Genomic DNA, 18,893 nt, shown 5'->3' on the forward strand with positions numbered 1-18,893 from the left:
CCTTATCTTGTTTCTGATTTTAGCAGGAATTCTTTTAGCTTTTCACCATTGAGAATGATGTTAGCTGTGGGATTGTCATATATGGTCTTTATTATGTTGAGGTAGGTTCTCTCTGTGCCCACTTTCTGGAGGGTTTTTATCAGAAATGGGTGTTGGATTTTGTCAAAATCTTTTTTGCATCTCTTGAGAGGATTGTATGGTTTTTCTTCTTCAATTTGTTGTTATTACACTGATGTATGTGGTGTATCACACTGATTTGTGGATATTGAAAAATCCTTGCATCCCTGGGATAAATCCCACTTGATCATGTTGTACCATCCTTTTAGTGTATTGCTGGATTCGGTTTGCTAGTTTTGTTGAGGATTTTTGTATCTCTGTTCATCAGTGATTTTGGCCTGTAGTTTTCCTTTTTTTTTTTTGTGGTATTTTTGTCTGGTTTTGTTATCAGGGTGATAGAGGCCTCATAGAATGAGTTTGGAAGTATTCCTTCCTCTGCAATGTTTTGCAATATTTTCAGAAGCATAGGTGTTAACTCTTTTCTAAATTTTTGATAGAATTTGTCAGTCCAGCCATCTGGTCCTTGACTTTTGTTTGTTGTAAGTTTTTTAATTACAGTTTCAATTTCAGTTCTTGTGATTGGCCCATTCATCTTTTCTATTTTGCCTTGGTTTAGTCTTGAAAGATTGTGCTTTCCTTAGAATTTGTCCATTTCTTCTAGTTTGTGCATTTATTGGCATATAGTTGCTTGTAGTAATCTCTTATGATTCTTTCTATTTCTGTGTTGTCCATTGTAACTTCTCCTTTTTTATTTCTAATTTTATTGAGTCCTCTTTCTTTTTTTCTTGATGAGTCTGGCTAAGGCTTTATCAATTTTGTTGATCTTTTCAAAGAGCCAGCTTTTAGTTTCATTGATCTTTACTATGGTTTTCTTTGTTTCTATTTCATTTTTTTTCTGCTCTAATTTTTATGATTTCTTTTCTTCTGTTAATGTTGGGTTTTGTCTGCTCTTCTCTCTCTTTAGGTGTAAAGTTTTAGGTGTAAAGTTGGGTTTTTTGAGGTTTTTCTTGTTTCCTGAAATAGGCTTGTATTGCTATAAACTTCCCTCTTAGAACTGCTTTTGCTGCAAACCATAGGTTTTGGATTGTTGTGTGTTTGTTGTCATTTGCTTCTAGGTTTTGTTTTTTTGTTTCTTTTTGTTTTTTGGGTTTTTTTTTTTGGTCTTTGCTGGGGCCACACCTGAGGCATATGGAGGTTCCCAGGCTAGGAGTCTGATCGGAGCTGTAGCTGCCAGTCTACACCAGAGCCACATCAATGCTGGATCCGAGCCTCTTCTGCAACCTACACCATATCTCACAGCAATGCCAGATCCTTAACCCACTGAGCGACGCCAGGGATTGAACCTTCAACCTCATTGTTCCTAGTTGAATTCATTAACCACCGAGCCATGACAGAAACTCCATGCTTCTAGGTATTTTTTAATTTCCTCTTTGATTTCTTCATTGATGCATTGGTTGTTTAGTAGCATGTTGTTTAGTCTCCACGTGTTTGTATTTTTTCGCAGTTTTTCCTTGTTGTTGATTTCCATTTGTGTAGCATTGTGTCGGAAAAGATGTTTGATATGATTTCCATTTTCTTAAATTTACCAAGGCTTGATTTGTGTCCCAGAATGTGATCTATGCCAGAGAATGTTGCATGTGCACTTGAGAAGAATGTGTATTCTGCTGCTTTGGCATGGAGTGTTCTATAAAGTCCATCTGGTCTAATGCATCATGTAAGGCCCTTGTTCTTGTTGATTTTCTGACTGGATGATCTGTCCATTGCTGTAAGTGGGGTGTTAAAGTCCCCCACTATTACTGCGTTAATGTCAGTTTCTCCTTTTAAGGTTGTTAGCAGTTGCCTTATATATTGACCTGCTCCTATGTCAGGTGCAAATATATTTCCACTTTTTATGTGTTCTTAGATTGTCCTTTGATCATTATGTAATGTCCTTCTTTGTGTCTTAAAATATTCTTTATTTTAAGGTCTATTTTATCTGAGTATTGCTACTCCAGCTTTCTTTTGACTTCTGTTTGCATGGAATATATTTTTCCATCCTCTCACTTTTAGTATGTATGTGTTCCTAGAACTGAAGTGGGTGTCTTGAAGACAGCATATATATGGTACTTGTTTTTGTATCCATTCAGGCAGTCTATGTCTTTTGGTTGGGGCATTTAGTCCATTTACATTCAAGGTAATTATTGATATGTATGTTCTTATTGCCATTTTATTAACTGTTTTAGGTTTTGTTGGTCTTTTTTCTTCCCTTCTCCTGTTCTCTTGTGATTTGATGATTATCTTAGTGTTGTATTTGGATTGCTTTTTCTTATTTGTGTGTGTATCTGTTGTTGATTTTGGGTTTGCAGTTACCTTGAGGTTTGATATTGGAGTTTATAGATACATAAGATTGTCTTAAGTTGTTGGTCTCTTAATTGCAAATGCATTTCCAGTATCCTGCATTCGTACCATCTTCTTCTCATGATTTCTTGTTTTGGTAGCATATTTGTGTGTAGATGACTTCCTACCTTTACTATATGTATGCCTTTACTGATGAACCTTGTCATTTGTAATATTTTTGTTTCTAGTTGCAGCCTTTTCTTTTGCACTTAGAAAAGTTCCTTTAGTATTTGTTGTAAGGCTGGTTTAGTGTTGCTGAATTCTGTTAGCTTTTGCTTATCTGTGAAGCTTTTGATTTCTCCTTCAGATCTGAATGAGAGCCTTGCTGGGTAGAGTAATCTTGCTTGGAGGTTTTTTTCCTTTCATTACTTAAATATATCATGCCACTCCTTTCTGGCCTGCAGAGCTTCTGCTGAAAAACCTGCTGACAACCTTATCAGGGTTCCCTTGTATGTTATTTGTTTCTTTTCCCTAGCTGCTTTCAGTATTTTCTCTTTGACTTTAATCTTGATCAGTTTGATTAATATGTGTCTCAGGGTGTTCCTCCTTGGGTTTATTTTATATGGTACTTGTGCTTCCTGGATTTGAGTGAGTGATTCCTTTCCCTTGTTAAGGAAGTTTTTGCCTATTATCTCTTCAAATGTTTTCTTTAGCCCTTTCTCACTCTTCTTCTGCTGGCACCCCTGTAATATGGATATTGGTGTGTTTAACTGTCCCGGATTCTCTCAGACTGTCTTCATTTCTTTTCAATCATTTTTGTGTTTTCTGTTCCTTGTCAGTGATTTCTACTAGTCTGTCTTCCACATTGCTTATTCTTTCTTCTGCCTCCTCCTTTATGCCATTGGTTGCTTCTAGTTAATTTTTTATTTCAGTTACTATATTTTGCATTTCTGTTTACTTAATCCTTAAATCTTCTATTTCTTTTGTCGACATTTGCTGTAATTTATCAGTCTTGGCATCCAGTTTATTTCCAAGATCTTGAATCATCTTTACTATCATTAGTCTAAATTCTTTTTCAAGGAGGTTGATAATCTCCAAATCACTTAGCTGTTTTTCTGGTGTTTTTTCTTTCTCCCTTATCTGAGTCATAATTCTCTGCCTTTTCATTTTTTATAGATTTTTGGTGTGGTCTCCTTTTTGCCAACAATAGGGTTGTAGCCTCTCTTGCTTCTTATATCTGCCCCCTTTTGTGGCTTGAAGTTGGTACTGGGGCTTGCTGCAGGCTTCTTGATGGCAGGGACTGATGCCTGCCACCTGGTAGGTAGAGCTGATTTTTATCCCTCTGGTGGGTGGAACTTTGTCTCTGGGTGTGATTAGATGCAGCTGTGTGCCTGGGGAGTCTTTAGGGAGACTTTTTGCTAATGCGTGGGGCTACTTGGTTTGTTGTTTGGCCTGGGGCTTCTCAGCCCAGATGGGTGGGGCCAGATTTTTCAAAAATGGTCACCTTTAGAAGAGCACACACTGATGATTATTCCTGAGACCTTTGCATCCAAAGTACTTTCCCTACAAAGAGTCAGTCACCCCCTGTTTTCCCAGGAGATCCTCCAAGAACTGCAGACAGGCCTGATCCAGATTCTTTTAGAGTCTCTGCTTTGCTCTGGGACCCTTGCACATGAAAGCCTGTGTGCAGCTTTCAAGAGTGGAGTCTCCATTTCCCCCATTCCCTTGGAGCTCCTGTATGCAAGCCCCACTGGCCTTCAGTGCCAAATGTTCTGGGGGCTCCTTGTTCCAATGCCAGATCCCCAGAGGTGGAAACCTGATGTGGAGCTCAGAACTCTCACTCCGGAGCCCCTACAATATAGTTACTTTGCAGTTTGTGGGCCGCTCACCTGGTAGGTATGGCATTGTTTATATCGCATAATCACTCCTCTTACTGTCTCAGTGTGGCTTCCTATTTGTCTTTTGGAGTAGGATGTCTTTGTTGATAGTTTGTCGTCTATCTTGTTGAAGGTTGTTCAGCAGTTGGTTATAATTTTGTTGCTTTTATAGGAGACAGTGAGCTCCAGTCCTTCTACTCTGCCATCTTAATCCTGTCTATATTAGTACTTATTTACTGTTTATTTAAGAGTGTCATTTATATAAAAGATATGGACATTGAAATGTTTTTATTATGTTTTTTTGGCTCAGGAATCTAATTTAAAATACTGTTCATTAGCCCCAAAGAAAAATTGAGTATGATAATTCCATTCATACTGGGTTGTTTTTTTGGGGGGTGAGGGTTAGTCCATAAGTTGCATTGCATTCTGAGGTATCATTTGTTTGGAAAAACTTAAGAAGTGGTTTTGTCTTTTTTTGCCTTTTCTAGAGCCGCTCCCATGGCATATGGAGGTTCCCAGGCTAGGGGTCTAATCAGAGCTGTAGCCGCTGGCCTACGCCAAAGCCACAGCAACACAGGATCCGAGCCGAGTCTGTGACCTACACCACAGCTCATGGCAACGCCAGATCCTTAACCCACTGAGCAAGGCCAGGGATCGAACCTGCAACCTCGTGGTCCTAGTCAGATGGGTTAACCACTGAGCCATGACAGGAACTCCGAGAAATGGTTTTGTAGGAGAAAATGTCCCAATAAAAAGGTAGAAAGGAGAGACCCCAGCCATGATGACGAGGCAAAATCCAGCCAACTGCCCCAACCACCCTTCCCCCCTGCACCTGCTTCTGTAAATTTGTTTCCGCATCTACTACCTTGCTTGACCTCACTCCGGTCTGACCAGCCAAGCATGGACCCGGAAGAGGTAACCCATAAAAGCCTTGTGAAACCCCTCTTTGGGGCTCAGACTCTGGAGAGCGATCTCCTCTGAGCCCACCAGTGTAATAAACCTGAGTTCTCCAACTCTTAGAGTGCTCGCTTGGTTTCTCGCCAGGTAAAACAGCTGATACGCTGCAGCCACAGAGCTGCTGGAGCTGGTACACTAAAGCCATAGGGCTGTCGCTAGAGGTGGCACACTACAGCCACAGGGCTGTCGCCAGAGCTGATACACTGTGGCACAGAGCTGCTGGGCAGCTGCTGTAACCGTTTCATCTTAAGAAAGTGTGGAATACAGGAAAGAACAACTTTTGGAATGCAGTCAATGAGGATTTGAATATCAGTCCTGCCATTGTCTAGCAGTGACGTTCCAGGCAAATTGTGTAATTTTTTTGACTAAGGCTCTTTATCTTTTTTTTTTTTTTTTGCACTTTTTAGAGCTGCACTCACGGCTTATGGAGGTCCCCAGGCTAGGGGTCAAATTGGGGTACAGCTGCCAGCCTACACCACAGCCACAGCAACATCAGATCCAAGCTGTGTCTGTGACCTACACCACAGCTCACAGCAACACCGGATACTTAACCCACTGAGCGAAGCCAGGGATTGAACCTGCAACCTCATGATTCCTAGTCAGATTCATTTCTGCTGCACCATGACAGGAACTCCTCTTTAAGTTCTTAAAGTGAGATAATTTCAAGTTCATAGGGTTTGTAATCATTAAAGGAGATGGCAAAAAGTCAAAGCACTTATTTAATACAATACTTGTACATTGTATTCATTCAATAAGTGCACCATTTATCAATGAAATTTTAATTCTTTTGCAGTTTAGCTGTGAAATGTTATCTCAGAATGACAGCTTCGAACATAGTTACATCAACTTTTTTTTGACTAGAAGGAGAAAATGATTGGCTGCGACGAGGACATTTTAGATGCCAATTACATAAAGCTTTATTATCAGGATACTATAAAATTGTCAGTGGAGGTTATTAAAAATAATTTAGTACTCTAATTTGATTTACAAAAGAAAATATTGTATTACGAACAGTCCATTTAAGATTAAAATGTTCTCTTTGAGAATTAGATTTGAAAAATCAGGAACTTTTAGGTTCTTTCACATAAACTATCATTTAACTTTGAAATACTATGTGTTTTTTGTATTTTAATTAATTTTGGCTTCATATTTATATTCTTGACTATCTTAATCATTCTGTCGGACATTGCCTCATTTATCTGATAATTAGATGTCTAGCATGTCAGTCGTGTGAAACCTTGTATTTAAAAGAAAATGGTTTAAAAGCACCTGTGTAATTGAGTATGAAATGAAAAATAGTGGCTTCCTTAATAATGGTTCCCTAGATTAGCTGTAGTAAAGGGCATATAGTAAAGGAGACCGCTAGAAACTTTTACTTTGAAACAACTATTTTAAGGAAGAAGTTCCATTTTATTTTATCTTATTCCTATCCTTTAAGTATGTATATCACACATAAATTATCAATGTTTAAAAAAAAGGTCAAGCAGTGTATTTGAGGCAATAATGGAATGTTCCCTGTTAACCCCATTTATCTCCCATTTATCTCATTCACAGTTTGATCATGCTTTCTTTTCTAACAGTAACCACTATTAACAGAATAGCATGTGTCGATAGCTTACTCTGTGCTGTCATGTCACAGTGTTTTATTTATTTCAACAAGTATGGATTCATACATAGAATGCCTCTTTTTTTCCAGTTACTATCTTGGAGACCTTTTTATGTATTATAAATCTACTTGAGTATATTTAGAAGTTATTTGGTATACCAAAGTTTGTGTATTCCACCATTAACCATTCCTCTGCCAGTGTGCTCCAAGCAGAGATGCCATGTACACATCTGTAGTCAAACACATTAGATTTATTACTGTTTGTAGCATAGGAGAATGCATACCATGGGGATCCATAGGGTGGTTCTTCTCAGTAAGAAGATGTTAGGAAAACTTATTGTAGGATTGGGCTTCAATTAAATGATTTTAGGGGATGATTTAAGAAACTGGAGTTCTACTCTGGGTTGATATTGTCGGGAAAATAGATAATTCCATGATGGGTGTCTTAATAAGTCTTATCTAGAAGGAGGGAAGAATACTGGACCAAGACTCTCAAACTATGATTAATCATATTGGCTTGGATTAGGGTCCTCTTTGTGGCTTTGACAATGTTCATGTTTTAATCTGTGTTCAGATATCTTTGCGGGGTGATGCTGTTTCTGTCTTGTTCTGTCATGGTGACACAGGTCACATAGTGGCTTTGTCTGATAATGAACATTGTGTTCACCAGGAGAACATAGCTGTTAGTGCCATTAGCTCAGGGCAAAAGCAAGGCTTAATTGACAAGGCTCTGGGATGTCAGGGCTGCTTTTGCGTTACTATTGGTAAAAAAAATTAGGTTGTATCTTAGTTTTTGTTGGCACAATTTTTCATTTTCATTGTTAAAATAAACATTCTTGTTATATGGATCTTTGTGTACATATGCAAGTATTCTTACCTAGTTGTGAAATTGTATTAAGGGTAAGTAAAGCATCATAAAATTTGATTTATAATCATTGCTGAAAATCCTGTAATTATTTCTGTTCGCATCAACAAGGTACCTTAGCCAAGAATAGACATTAACAATCTAAGATTTTTTTTCTGGCTAATGGGGGTATCTTTTTAAAAACAAACAAACAAACAAACCATAGTTTTTCCAGTTTGTATTCTTCTCCTACTGAAAAATATTTTATAATCATGTCTGTCTTGTTGAGTTTTAAGGGTACTTTGATGTTATAGATGTTAGTCCTGTGTTATATTTGTGGCAAATATTTCTCTCTCTTGTCTCCTACATGTCTTTTATTTATGCATAGGAAGGCTTTCTTCACCCTGAGTTTATTAAAAAGTTATTAATCTTCTTAAAAAGTTATTTTGTTTTTCCCTTAAAACATTTAGATTATTAATCTATCTGGAATATGGAATGTTTATATTATATATAAATATATGTGTAATAAATATATTTTTAAATGTAAACCTACTATTGTAACTTAAATAGTAAGTTTATCAGAGTGTTCCCTACTTAGAAAAACGTGCTGTAACATATTCTGCCTCATGTGGTTCTGTCATGCGCAATCCGAGAGAAAGAGCAAGGCAGAAGATGTAAAGTCTTTTATGACCTAGTCTGAGAAGTCACATGTCATCACTTCTACCACAATTATTTCTCAGAAGTGAGTAAGTGGACAACAGCTCATTCTCCAGGGCAGAGGAATTTAGGCACCTGCTCTTGAAGAGGAGAGTAACTGCTACACTGCAGATATTTATTCTCTGTGTGTATGGGCAGGAGGAGGAAGGAATTTCTTTATAATATTTGGCTTCTTTTTTAGGACACTGCCTTAGGAAAACCACGAGAGGTGTTTCGACTCCCTACAGATTTGACAGCATGTGACAATCGCCTTTGTGCATCCATCCATTTCACATCTTCTACCTGGGTTGCCTTGTCAGATGGAACTGGAAGATTGTATCTCATTGGAACAGGTGAACGAGGAAATAGTGCTTCTGAAAAATGGGAGGTGAGGTGTTTTTTTTCCCTTTCTTTAGACTTAGGCAAAGTCTGGAAAGTAAAATTAGACTTAATGATTTTGAAATAACACTTTTTAGGGATAGTTTACATGTTACTTCTTGATTTTTATAATATATAATGTTTTGGATATCTTTTAAGTTAAAGATATACATATCTTTTAAGTTAATGTATATTATACATTTATAACATATATACATTTACAATATATAAATATATAATATATATATAATATACATTATAAAATTCATATCTTTTACAACACTGATATGTTAGCCATTCCTGTTTTGATCTGGAGTCAATACATTTGTCAAGAATTGCATTCGTTTTTCAAAAGGTACTCATTGAGTGCTTTAATATGTGTAAAGCAGTGCATTAAGCATTGACACTGCTGCCTTCTTAAAGAGTTGGCCAGAAAATTACACTGGCATGTCTCTTCTCCTCTATCTTGTTATATTTTCTGGTATGTTTATAGGCCCATCATGCTTCTGCTGTGCCACTCTGCTAACTATCTTGTCTATTTAATCTGGTCAAATAGTAAGTTTATCAGAGTGTTCCCTACTTAGAAAAATACTCTATAACATAAATAGCTGTAGTTATGTACCAGTCTCTAAGATGCCATTTTTACTTCGGTTTTTAAAAGCAATGTAAGACTTAAATATGAGGAGCAGATTAAGATTTTAATAGTGATAAGTATGGAATTAATTTCTCTATAGCCACAGTTTTTGAAAGTAGACAAAAATGACACTGAGTTGTGCCAGTAAGTATAATGTGATATTGCTACCATTTAAATCTCAGCAGATAGCCTTTAGTTCTGACTAAAGAGATATGAATTTAATATTTTATGTCTTTTTAAGTATTTTTATCATACCAACAAATGCCTGCAAAGACTAGGCTTTAATTTAAGAAAAACCAAGAAGGCCTTAGTGGTTTACTTTTCTTATTTATTTATTTATTTATTTATTTATTTATTTATTTTTGTCTTTTAGGACCACACCCATGGCATACGGGGTTCCTAGGCTAAGGGTTGAATTGGAGCTATAGCCACCAGCCTACACCTCAGCCACAGCAACTCCGGATCCTTAACCCACTGAGCGAGGCCAGGGATCGAACCCGTGTCCTCATGGATGCTAGTCGGGTTCGTTAACCACTGAGCCACAACAGGAACTCCTACTTTTCTTATTTAGTTATACCAAATGCTATAGTACCAAATTGTAGTGTGTTCAAAAAACTAAAAAAAAAAAAACAAAACACAGTAAATTACCAGAACAACAACAACACAATTGAATGTTGTGACATTTTCTTCTCTGGCCTTCAGACTCTAGTAATAACTTATTTTTGCCTGCTTGTTTCCCTCCGTCCCTCTCTCTCTCTTTCTCTCTCTCTTTCTTTCTTTCTTTATAAAAAGGCAATGTGGTATATAGCACTGCTACCTGAAACAGCTGGAATTTGGAAAATGATGGGCAGAATATTCCATATTCTCCAAATTCCCATAGACACACGCAAACACACATGAACGGTATTCAGAAACTAAAAGGAAGAAAGCAGAAGTAAATCAGATATGACAGGGGAGAGATGGAGTAATTAGTATTGACCTATTCATGTCCTCTGTACAGAGCACTCTTTTCACCTGATAGTTCTTTTCTAGAAGACTGCTTCTAGTTCCCTTTCTCTTTTAGATGCTGTTTGGATGCACTGTTGTTTTCTTTGTTTTTAAGCATGAAGTACTGATGAATTTTTGCTGTTAAACAAATAGATATTTTCTAAAAGTTCTTTAAGGAGTGTGATTTAAATTTGCAAGCTTTATTTAAGAGCTCTTTTTCATTTTTGTATCCTTGTAGTAAAATAGTATCCAAAATAGAATTCTGCATATTCCTTCTGTGCTATGTGCATTCAAGTAATACATTTTTGCAAGTGTCATCTTTTTTCTTTTTTGTAGATAATGTTTAATGAAGAGCTTGGGAATCCTTTTATCATAATTCACAGTATCTCATTGTTGAAAGATGAAGAACATTCAATAGCTACCCTACTTCTTCGAATAGAGAAAGAGGAATTGGATATGAAAGGAAGTGGTTTCTATGTTTCCTTGGAGTGGATCACTATTAGTAAGAAAAGTAAAGGTAAACAAAAAAATAACATAAAATTCTGATCTCTCCTTAGTGGTTGCCATAATTTAGTAGGTTTTGAAATACAAAGCTGTTCCTGTAATCCTGTTTGTTTCTTCTTAGGCATTGTGTTACTATTCTAGTATCTCCCACCCAGTATGAGTATTTATAGTTTCTCCTTAGGTATGGATTGTAAAAAATAATAATGATGTCCTTCCACAGTTAGACATGCCTTTCGTGTAAAAGGAGACAGTGTTACCTAATTTTGGAACAATTTAAAGTATATAGTTTTAGTATGTACAAAAATATATGTTAATATGTATATGATGTAATTTGTTCTTCTCAGTGTTGTAGTTTTATCTCTGGAGGAACACAGTAACTTAAAACTTTAGGTGCTAAAAAACTTTCTGTAAAGGGCTAGATGGTAACCATATGTTTTTTTATCACAACTTCTCAACTATGATGTTGCAGTGCAAAAGTAGCCATTGACAATACGTAAATGAATGAGTATAGCTGTATTCCAGTGTTTATTTAGGGACACTGACATTTGAATTTATATAATTTTTACACATATTTAAATATTATTTTTTTTGATGTTTTTGAACCATTAAAAAATATAATTCATTCTTTGGCCCACAGGTCATAGTTTGCAAATCTCTGCTTTAGAATAAAAGCTTTAATTTTTATTTTGTTTTATTTTATTTTATTTTTTTCTTTAGGGCCGCACTGGCGGCATATGGAAGTTCCCAAGCTATGGGTTTGGAGCTCTAACTCCCAGTCTACACCACAGCCACAGCAGGATCCGAGCCATGTCTGGGACCACGTCTGGGAGCTCACAGCAACTCAGATCCTTAACCCACTGAGCAAGGCCAGAGATTGAACCTGCATCCTCCTGGATACTAGTTGGGTTCATTATTGCTGAGCCACAATGGTAACTCCCTAATTTTTAATGAAGGTACATAACTCAGCATCTTATAGGAGAAATTGTAATACAGGTTCCTCCTCCTCTTCTCTAAGACACTTGGTTCTGTGATAGCTTTAGCTCATTCCTATCTACAGTGCACAGTGACACAGCTCTAGCTCCATCACTTCCATTCCCTTCTTTTTTTTTTTGTCTTTTTGCCTTTTCGAGGGCTGCTCCTGCAGCACATGGAAGTTCCTAGGCTGGGGTGTAATTGGAGCTGTTGCTGCCAAGCTATGCCAGAGCCATAGCAATGCCAGATCCGAGCCGAGTCTACGACCTACACCACTGCTCACACTGAGTAAGGCTAGGGATCGAACCTGCAACCTCATGGTTCCTAGTTGGATTCGTTAACCACTGAGCCACGATGGGAACTCCCCATTCCCTTCTTTTTTATTTCCCTGACACAGCTGAACAGTTAGGTTTAGGCTTACCTCTTTTTTCTCCCCAAATAATTTTAATTATTATTCTCATAGAAATATTCTTTCTGTGGTTCACTTTAATTTTTTTCTTAGTATCGAAGTTCCTTTGTTCCCCATATTACTAATATTATGTAACTTTTTATTTTCTAGTAAACATAACAGGAATGTTTCATTTCTAAATTGTGTTGAATAGAACATTTGATAAATTATATTTTGTGGTCTAGTAAGTTTCAAAATGTGTGCATACAATATCCCCTCTTCACATTAAGCATATTAAAGTTTCTAAAAATTTTGAGTAAAAAAAAATTTAATTTTGATCCAGCATTTCCCAACTTATTTAGCCATAGAATTCACTTGAGACCTACTGTTCTCTGTCCCACACATGTTGAGAAAACCCACCCTATAAAATATATAGTGTCTAAGTTTGAATCTCTGGAGGGAAGTAAAACTCTTTGCTTTGCATATACCTGTGGAGGAAAAATAGGAGTTTTTAGTTCATTCATGAAATGAAAAGTCTACTCTTAAATATGTATGAAGTAATGTGTGAATGTAGGTGAGGATTTGGAGTAAAAAACAATGCCAGATGTTTCGGAATAGACTGTATTATGTATAACTCGTAGGACATTGAGTTATGATTTTGGCTACTCAGTGTGAAGCTTACAGGTACTACCCACAGTAATACAGTAACAATGTAAGTAAAGATATGGACTCAACTGAATGGGTACTTTTTAAAGCAAAAATAGAACTTTTTTCCATAGGAGAATAAATTTTAATATATCAGAAACTTTCAAGATACAGTTAATTGTTCATGTCTTAAAAACTAAATAATCAAATAATTATTTAAATTTGATTAGAGTCGGCAGGTCTGTATCTGGATGTGTGTAAAAATAATTTCTACCATAAACTTATTTTAAGAAAACTCCTTATCAGTAGCTAGAACAAGCAGAAAAATAGCTCACACTACACTTTTTCTGTTAATCATCAATTTGTGGCTCTTCTCAGAAGATAACTATCATATACTGGCTGAGAAAGTAGACAGGCTGTAGTCAAGGAACATATAGATTTTTCAGAGGTTGGTACTTCACGTAGGCAAGTCACTTTTAGGATTTAGAGCACTGCTGTCCAATAGAAAATTTTCCAGAATTGACATGTTTATATGTGAGTCACTCAGTGTGATAGCAACTAGCCATGTGTGGCTTTTGAGCACTTGAAGTGTAGTGTAGCTAGTGTGACTAAGGAATTGAATTTCAAGTTTTACTGAATTTGAATTCGATAGTTATTTGTGGCCAGTGGCTGGCACATTGGACCCTACAATCTACAACAAATTTCATCAGACCCCGCATTTTAAAATAAGCATTTATTTACAGAATATTAGTTGGTAAATTTTTTTTTAATTTTCATGGCTGCACCCATGGAATATGAAAGTTCCTGGATCAGGGATTGAATCCAAGCTGCAGCTGCAACCAGTGCTGCAATTACAGCAGTGTTGGGTCCTTTAACCCACTGCATCAGACCTATGCTCCTACAGTGACCGTAGTCGCTGCAGTTGGATTCTTAACCCACTGCTCCTCAGCGGGAACTCCTAGGGTGTAAATTGTTTTTATCCCTATAAAAAAAGGTACCCAGTCATGTGCTTTTTAATAGTACATTTAAAATATTTAGATTAGAATTAATATACAAATATTTTCAAATGTTTTATAATATAGTTTTTTGTTTGTAATTTTTTGTTCTACGATTCTTTATTTTCTTACAGATAATAAAAAATATGAAATTACTAAGCATGATATTCTCCGTGGAAAATCAGTGCCTCATTATGCTGCTTTTGAGCCTGATGGGAATGGTCTAATGATTGTCTCCTACAAGTCCTTCACATTTGTTCAGCTTGGTCAGGATCTTGAAGAAAGTAAGGATGAAAACATGTCAGAGAAAATCAAAGGTAATTTTACTTTTAATCTGCATAGAGCCTTATCTATATTCATATATGTATCTCATTCGTCCTCTTGGCTAGGTTTTGAGTTTTACCAAGTCAAGCTAGATGCTTAATTTTTCTTTATTTTCCTTAATATCTCCCAGAATATTTCTTTATAATGTATACCACCTAAATAGTGTGAACTTGTATAATTTAATCTTTTGTAATTACCAAAAATGTTTTGGTAATTTATATTAGCTTACATGATTAAATATTTAGTAAATACTTATTGAATGAGTAAACAAATACTAGTGTCTATTTGTCATTGGTGTTTGAAAAGCCAGCATGTTAGTATTAAAGATATTAACTTAAAAAAATAGCTAGCCTCTGTTCATCACAAGTATGCTAATTTTATGTTCTTACCTTTCATACTAAACTGAAAGTTCCTTGGGAGTAGAATTCCTGAGTTCTCTCAGTGTTGAGTGAATGAATGAAGGAATGAATGAAGATGTTTTAGAATGAAAAGAGTAAAAAAGTCTTTCAGAAGAAAATTATATTTGTATACAAAGAATACATATTCTTTAAAAAATATTCAAGAGAACACATTTTTGTAATCATTACTGTTCATATTTCTGATGTTTATATCCAGAGAATAATATATTTTACCTAACAAAAATTTTCACAATATTTAACAATTATACATATCACTGTTTTTTATTTTTTAATTAAAATATAGGTGATTACAATGTGTATTTTTTTAAATTTTTTTCCATTATAGCTAGTTTACAGTGTTCTGTCCATTTTCTACTGCACAGCAAGGTGACCCAGCCATGCATACATGTATATATTCTTTTTTGTCACATTATCATGCTCCATCCCAAGTGACCAGACATAGTTCCCAGGATGATTACAGTGTTGTGCCAATTTCTGCTGTATAGCAGAGTGACCCAGTCATACATATATACACATTCTTTTTCTCATGGTACTTTCCATCATGGTCTATCCCTAGAGATCGGTTTTAGTTCCCAGTGCTATACAGTAGTACCTCATTGGCTTATCCATTCTTGTTTTTTTGTTTTTTTTTTTTTAATTTTATTTTATTTTTGCTTTTTAGGGCCACACCCACGGCATATGGAGGTTCCCAGGCTAGGGGTCTAATTGGAGCTACAGCTGCCGGCCTACACCACAGCCACAGCAGTGCCAGATCTGAGCCGTGTCTGTGACTTAACACTACATCTCACAGCAACACCAGACCCTTAACCTACTGAGTGAGGCCAGGGATCGAACCCACAATCACATGGTTCCTAGTCAGATTCGTTTCCTCTGCACCACGACAGGAACTCTGGTTTATCCATTCTAAATATAATAGTTTGCATCTACTAACCCTAAATTCCCAGTCCATTCCACTCCCTCCTGCCTCTCCCTTGGCAACCACAAGTCTGTTCTCTATATCTGGGAGTCCATTTCTGTTTTGTAGATGGGTTCATTTGTGCCATATTTTTGATTTCACATATAAGTGATATATGTTATTTGTCTTTCTTTTTTATTACTTGAACAATTTAATTATTTAAAAATAATAATTACCTTCCACTTTTTATATAGCTTTTTAAAAATGAATCCTTTGAAAAGTATTCGAAAATACTAATGTAATAAATATTTGAAAAATATTTTCTCCAGGTTTATAAGTATGTACACCTCTAAATATAAGAGTTGAGCGTGGTGGCCTTTTATTTAGCCTCTTCCCTTTTTTTTTTGGCCACACCCATAGCATAGAGAAGTTTCCAGGCCAGGGATTGACCCATGCTACAGGAGTGACAATGTCTGGTGCTTTAACTGCTATGCCACCAGAGAACGCTCTGTTTAGCTTCTCAATAGCTTGGTTTCCTCACATGTAATGTGATTTGTAAGATCCCTTTCTGAGTAAATTGTACCATCCTGTTTTAATTATAAAGTTAAATTGTCCTAGAGCTTAGCCAGAGTAGCAGTTCCTATCTCTAGACTCCGTGCCCTTTAAGTACTCCTTTAGTGAGCAGTTGTGGAGAAATTAAAGAGTGTCTTAATCCTTGGAACCGATCTGCCTAGAAGCTAGGACCATGTGCTCCCAGTACAGGTTTGGAGTTGATAGTTGGGACAAATCATGTGTTTAAGTCACCAACCACTAGTCAGGTGTTTTTCTTGTTGGCATCTTATATTTTGAGTTCTTCCTGAATTCATTCTTCCCCTTTAATGTAAACCCTAGGTCCCTTCCATTTTTCTGTTTTCCTTTTAATTAATAGCCTAGTGTCTTGAACTGACTTTCTTCTGGAAGTTTCTTCTGTATTTATTTTATCATTAGGACTTCCACAGTAAGAAAAGTGTTAACAGTTTTTAAAATTTTGGATACTTGGTTATTTATAGTATGCTTTCTTTTGAGTACTCTTCTGAGTATATAGTTGTATTTACTGTAATCTTCAAGAAGTCTGATAGCATCTGTTGCCTATTTGGTATTGTCATGACATTGTGAATGATGTTTTCTTTTGAGGATCTAACCAGAGATATGGGAAGGTACTGAAAGCAACCAGCAATGGAAAAAAAAATCATTTAGGTGTTTGTATAGTGTTGGTGCTGAGAGGATTAAAAAAATTCTGGCTTTCCCTTTAGTCTGTGTAGTCTTCATTTAACTAAAAGCTCATATGATTTTACAAACTCCTCTTACCCGCAAATCTGGCAGAAGTTAGCTGTTGAGTGGTTATTTTGTATAAACTGCCTTGCTAACATTTGTGGGAGACAAAAGATGAGTAAAACAAATTATTTACTTCAGAGAGCTAGTAGCATCAGTCTTTTAAGCTGTATTTCAAGCTTTCTCATTGTTTATATTAAATGCACTTCTAAAGGGAAAAGATAGAGGATCTAAGAGACTATACGTAAAGGAATGTGATGCAAATTAGAAATTACCCCGAAGTAACGATTTTATCCTAAAAATTAATACATGTTTTATATTTATTTCTAATATTGTTAAAAGAAAGTTTTTAACATCAGATAAAAGTGACCCTTCCAGAAGATACACCATACTTATGCTGTATCTTTGAGTATATCGAGTACCCTCCCAGGCATTTACATAAAACCACACAAAAGTAAAAAGTCTAGTAACAACCCACATTTAGTGAGAGTTTTAATATATTTAGATATGAGAAATGATATTAAATGTTTCATATGCATTAATTCATTTAAATGTCAACAGTCATACCTAAGAGGTCCTGTTTACAGATTAGGAAAATGAAGATTAGAGGTACAGTTATATGTCACAGTTATTAAATGATTGAACCAGGGTTCAGACCCAAGACTAGCCAGCTCTGGAGCACTAGTTCATAACAGCAATGTTACATTCTCTTTGGATGAACAGGTGGACAGATTAATGTTCATGGTGCCCTTAAGCAAGTATTCATTTTGCATTTAAGCCTTATTTTCTTACTTCCAGGATATTAGTATGATGGGACTGAAGGTATTTCTTTAGTAGATAGCTTTTTAGGAGACAGGCCAAGGAGCTAGAGAAGGAAGTGAAGGGAGTATTCTCTTATTGGGAACTTAGACCAAATATACTGACAGCCTGGAATTTGCTCTGAAATTGCTTTCATGTTGTGAGGTAGAATAACCAGTACCTGTGTAAGGAAAACATGCCCCAGCATTGGCAAATCAAGGCTGTGTGACTAGTTTATGACATATGGTATGCTTTTGAACTAGGGACCCACTGTGTGTGTGTGTGTGTGTGTGTGTGTGTGTGTGTGTGTGTAAGAGAAGGGAGAAGAAGGGAAGTCAGGATACCAGGAGACAGGGAGAGAAGGAATGGGGATTAAAGGGTTGCAATGATTTGTACATTATGATTGTGTATCTCCTGAAGCATTATGTAAGCTTGAAACCACAAAATGTCAGGTGAAATTGCTACAACTCTTTGAGTAAAAATTCCCCAGAGAGGTCTGTGTTTATTCATAATTACTTTTTTGTAAGAAGATGACTAGAAAATAGACTAAGTTGGTTGCTCTTTTGTTTTTTTAGTCTCTGATTTTTTATCACACATTGCATTTTTCTTTTCCCAATAGCACCTCTGTATTACTGGCAACAAACTGAAGATGATTTGACAGTAACAATACAGCTTCCAGAAGATAGTACCAAGGAAGATATTCAAGTACAGTTTTTGCCTGATCATGTCAACATTGTGCTGAAGGGTCAGAGATTTTTAGAAGGAAATCTGTATTCATCTATTGATCATGAAAGCAGTACATGGATAATTAAAGAGAATAACAGGTATTTTTATAGTTTTCTTTCTTTTTTTTTTTTAGGGCTGTACCCATGGCATGTGGAGTTTCCCAGGCTAGGGGTCGAATTGGAGCTGCAGCTTCCAGCCTTCGTCACAGCCACAGCCATGCTAGATCCCAGCCACGTCTGTGACCTACACCACAGCTCACAGCAATACTGGATCCTTAACCCACTAAGTGAGGCCAGAGATCGTACCTGTATCCTCATGGTTACTATCAGATTCATTTCCACTGAGCCATGACAGGAACCCCTATAGTTTTATTTCTACTTAAAGTTTTATTTTTTTATTTTGTTTTTACTCTTTCTACAGTGTTTATGTCATACGGGATTACTACAATAGGTCTATCCATATTTCTGATTATTTTTCTTCAGATAAATTAAAAATGGAATTACTATGTCAGCACAACTGTAGTTAAGGCTAAAGATACTAGTATAGTTATTGTTTGCATTATAT

The 18,893-nt window shown here is 36.2% G+C and overlaps 1 protein-coding gene across 1 annotated transcript in view; it reads left to right on the forward strand.

The window, feature by feature from the left end:
- NUDCD1 (NudC domain containing 1) overlaps nt 1-18,893 on the forward strand; it is a 121,183-nt gene that overhangs the window by 23,299 nt on the left and 78,991 nt on the right. The window contains exons 3-6 of the mRNA XM_047783406.1: nt 8,556-8,741; nt 10,689-10,869; nt 13,991-14,173; nt 18,223-18,427. Of these exons, the coding sequence (XP_047639362.1) occupies nt 8,556-8,741; nt 10,689-10,869; nt 13,991-14,173; nt 18,223-18,427 (755 nt within the window). The remainder of the gene's footprint in view (nt 1-8,555; nt 8,742-10,688; nt 10,870-13,990; nt 14,174-18,222; nt 18,428-18,893) is intronic.

This window comes from Phacochoerus africanus, chromosome 6 (genome assembly GCF_016906955.1).
Source record: "Phacochoerus africanus isolate WHEZ1 chromosome 6, ROS_Pafr_v1, whole genome shotgun sequence".
Taxonomy (NCBI): domain Eukaryota; kingdom Metazoa; phylum Chordata; class Mammalia; order Artiodactyla; family Suidae; genus Phacochoerus; species Phacochoerus africanus.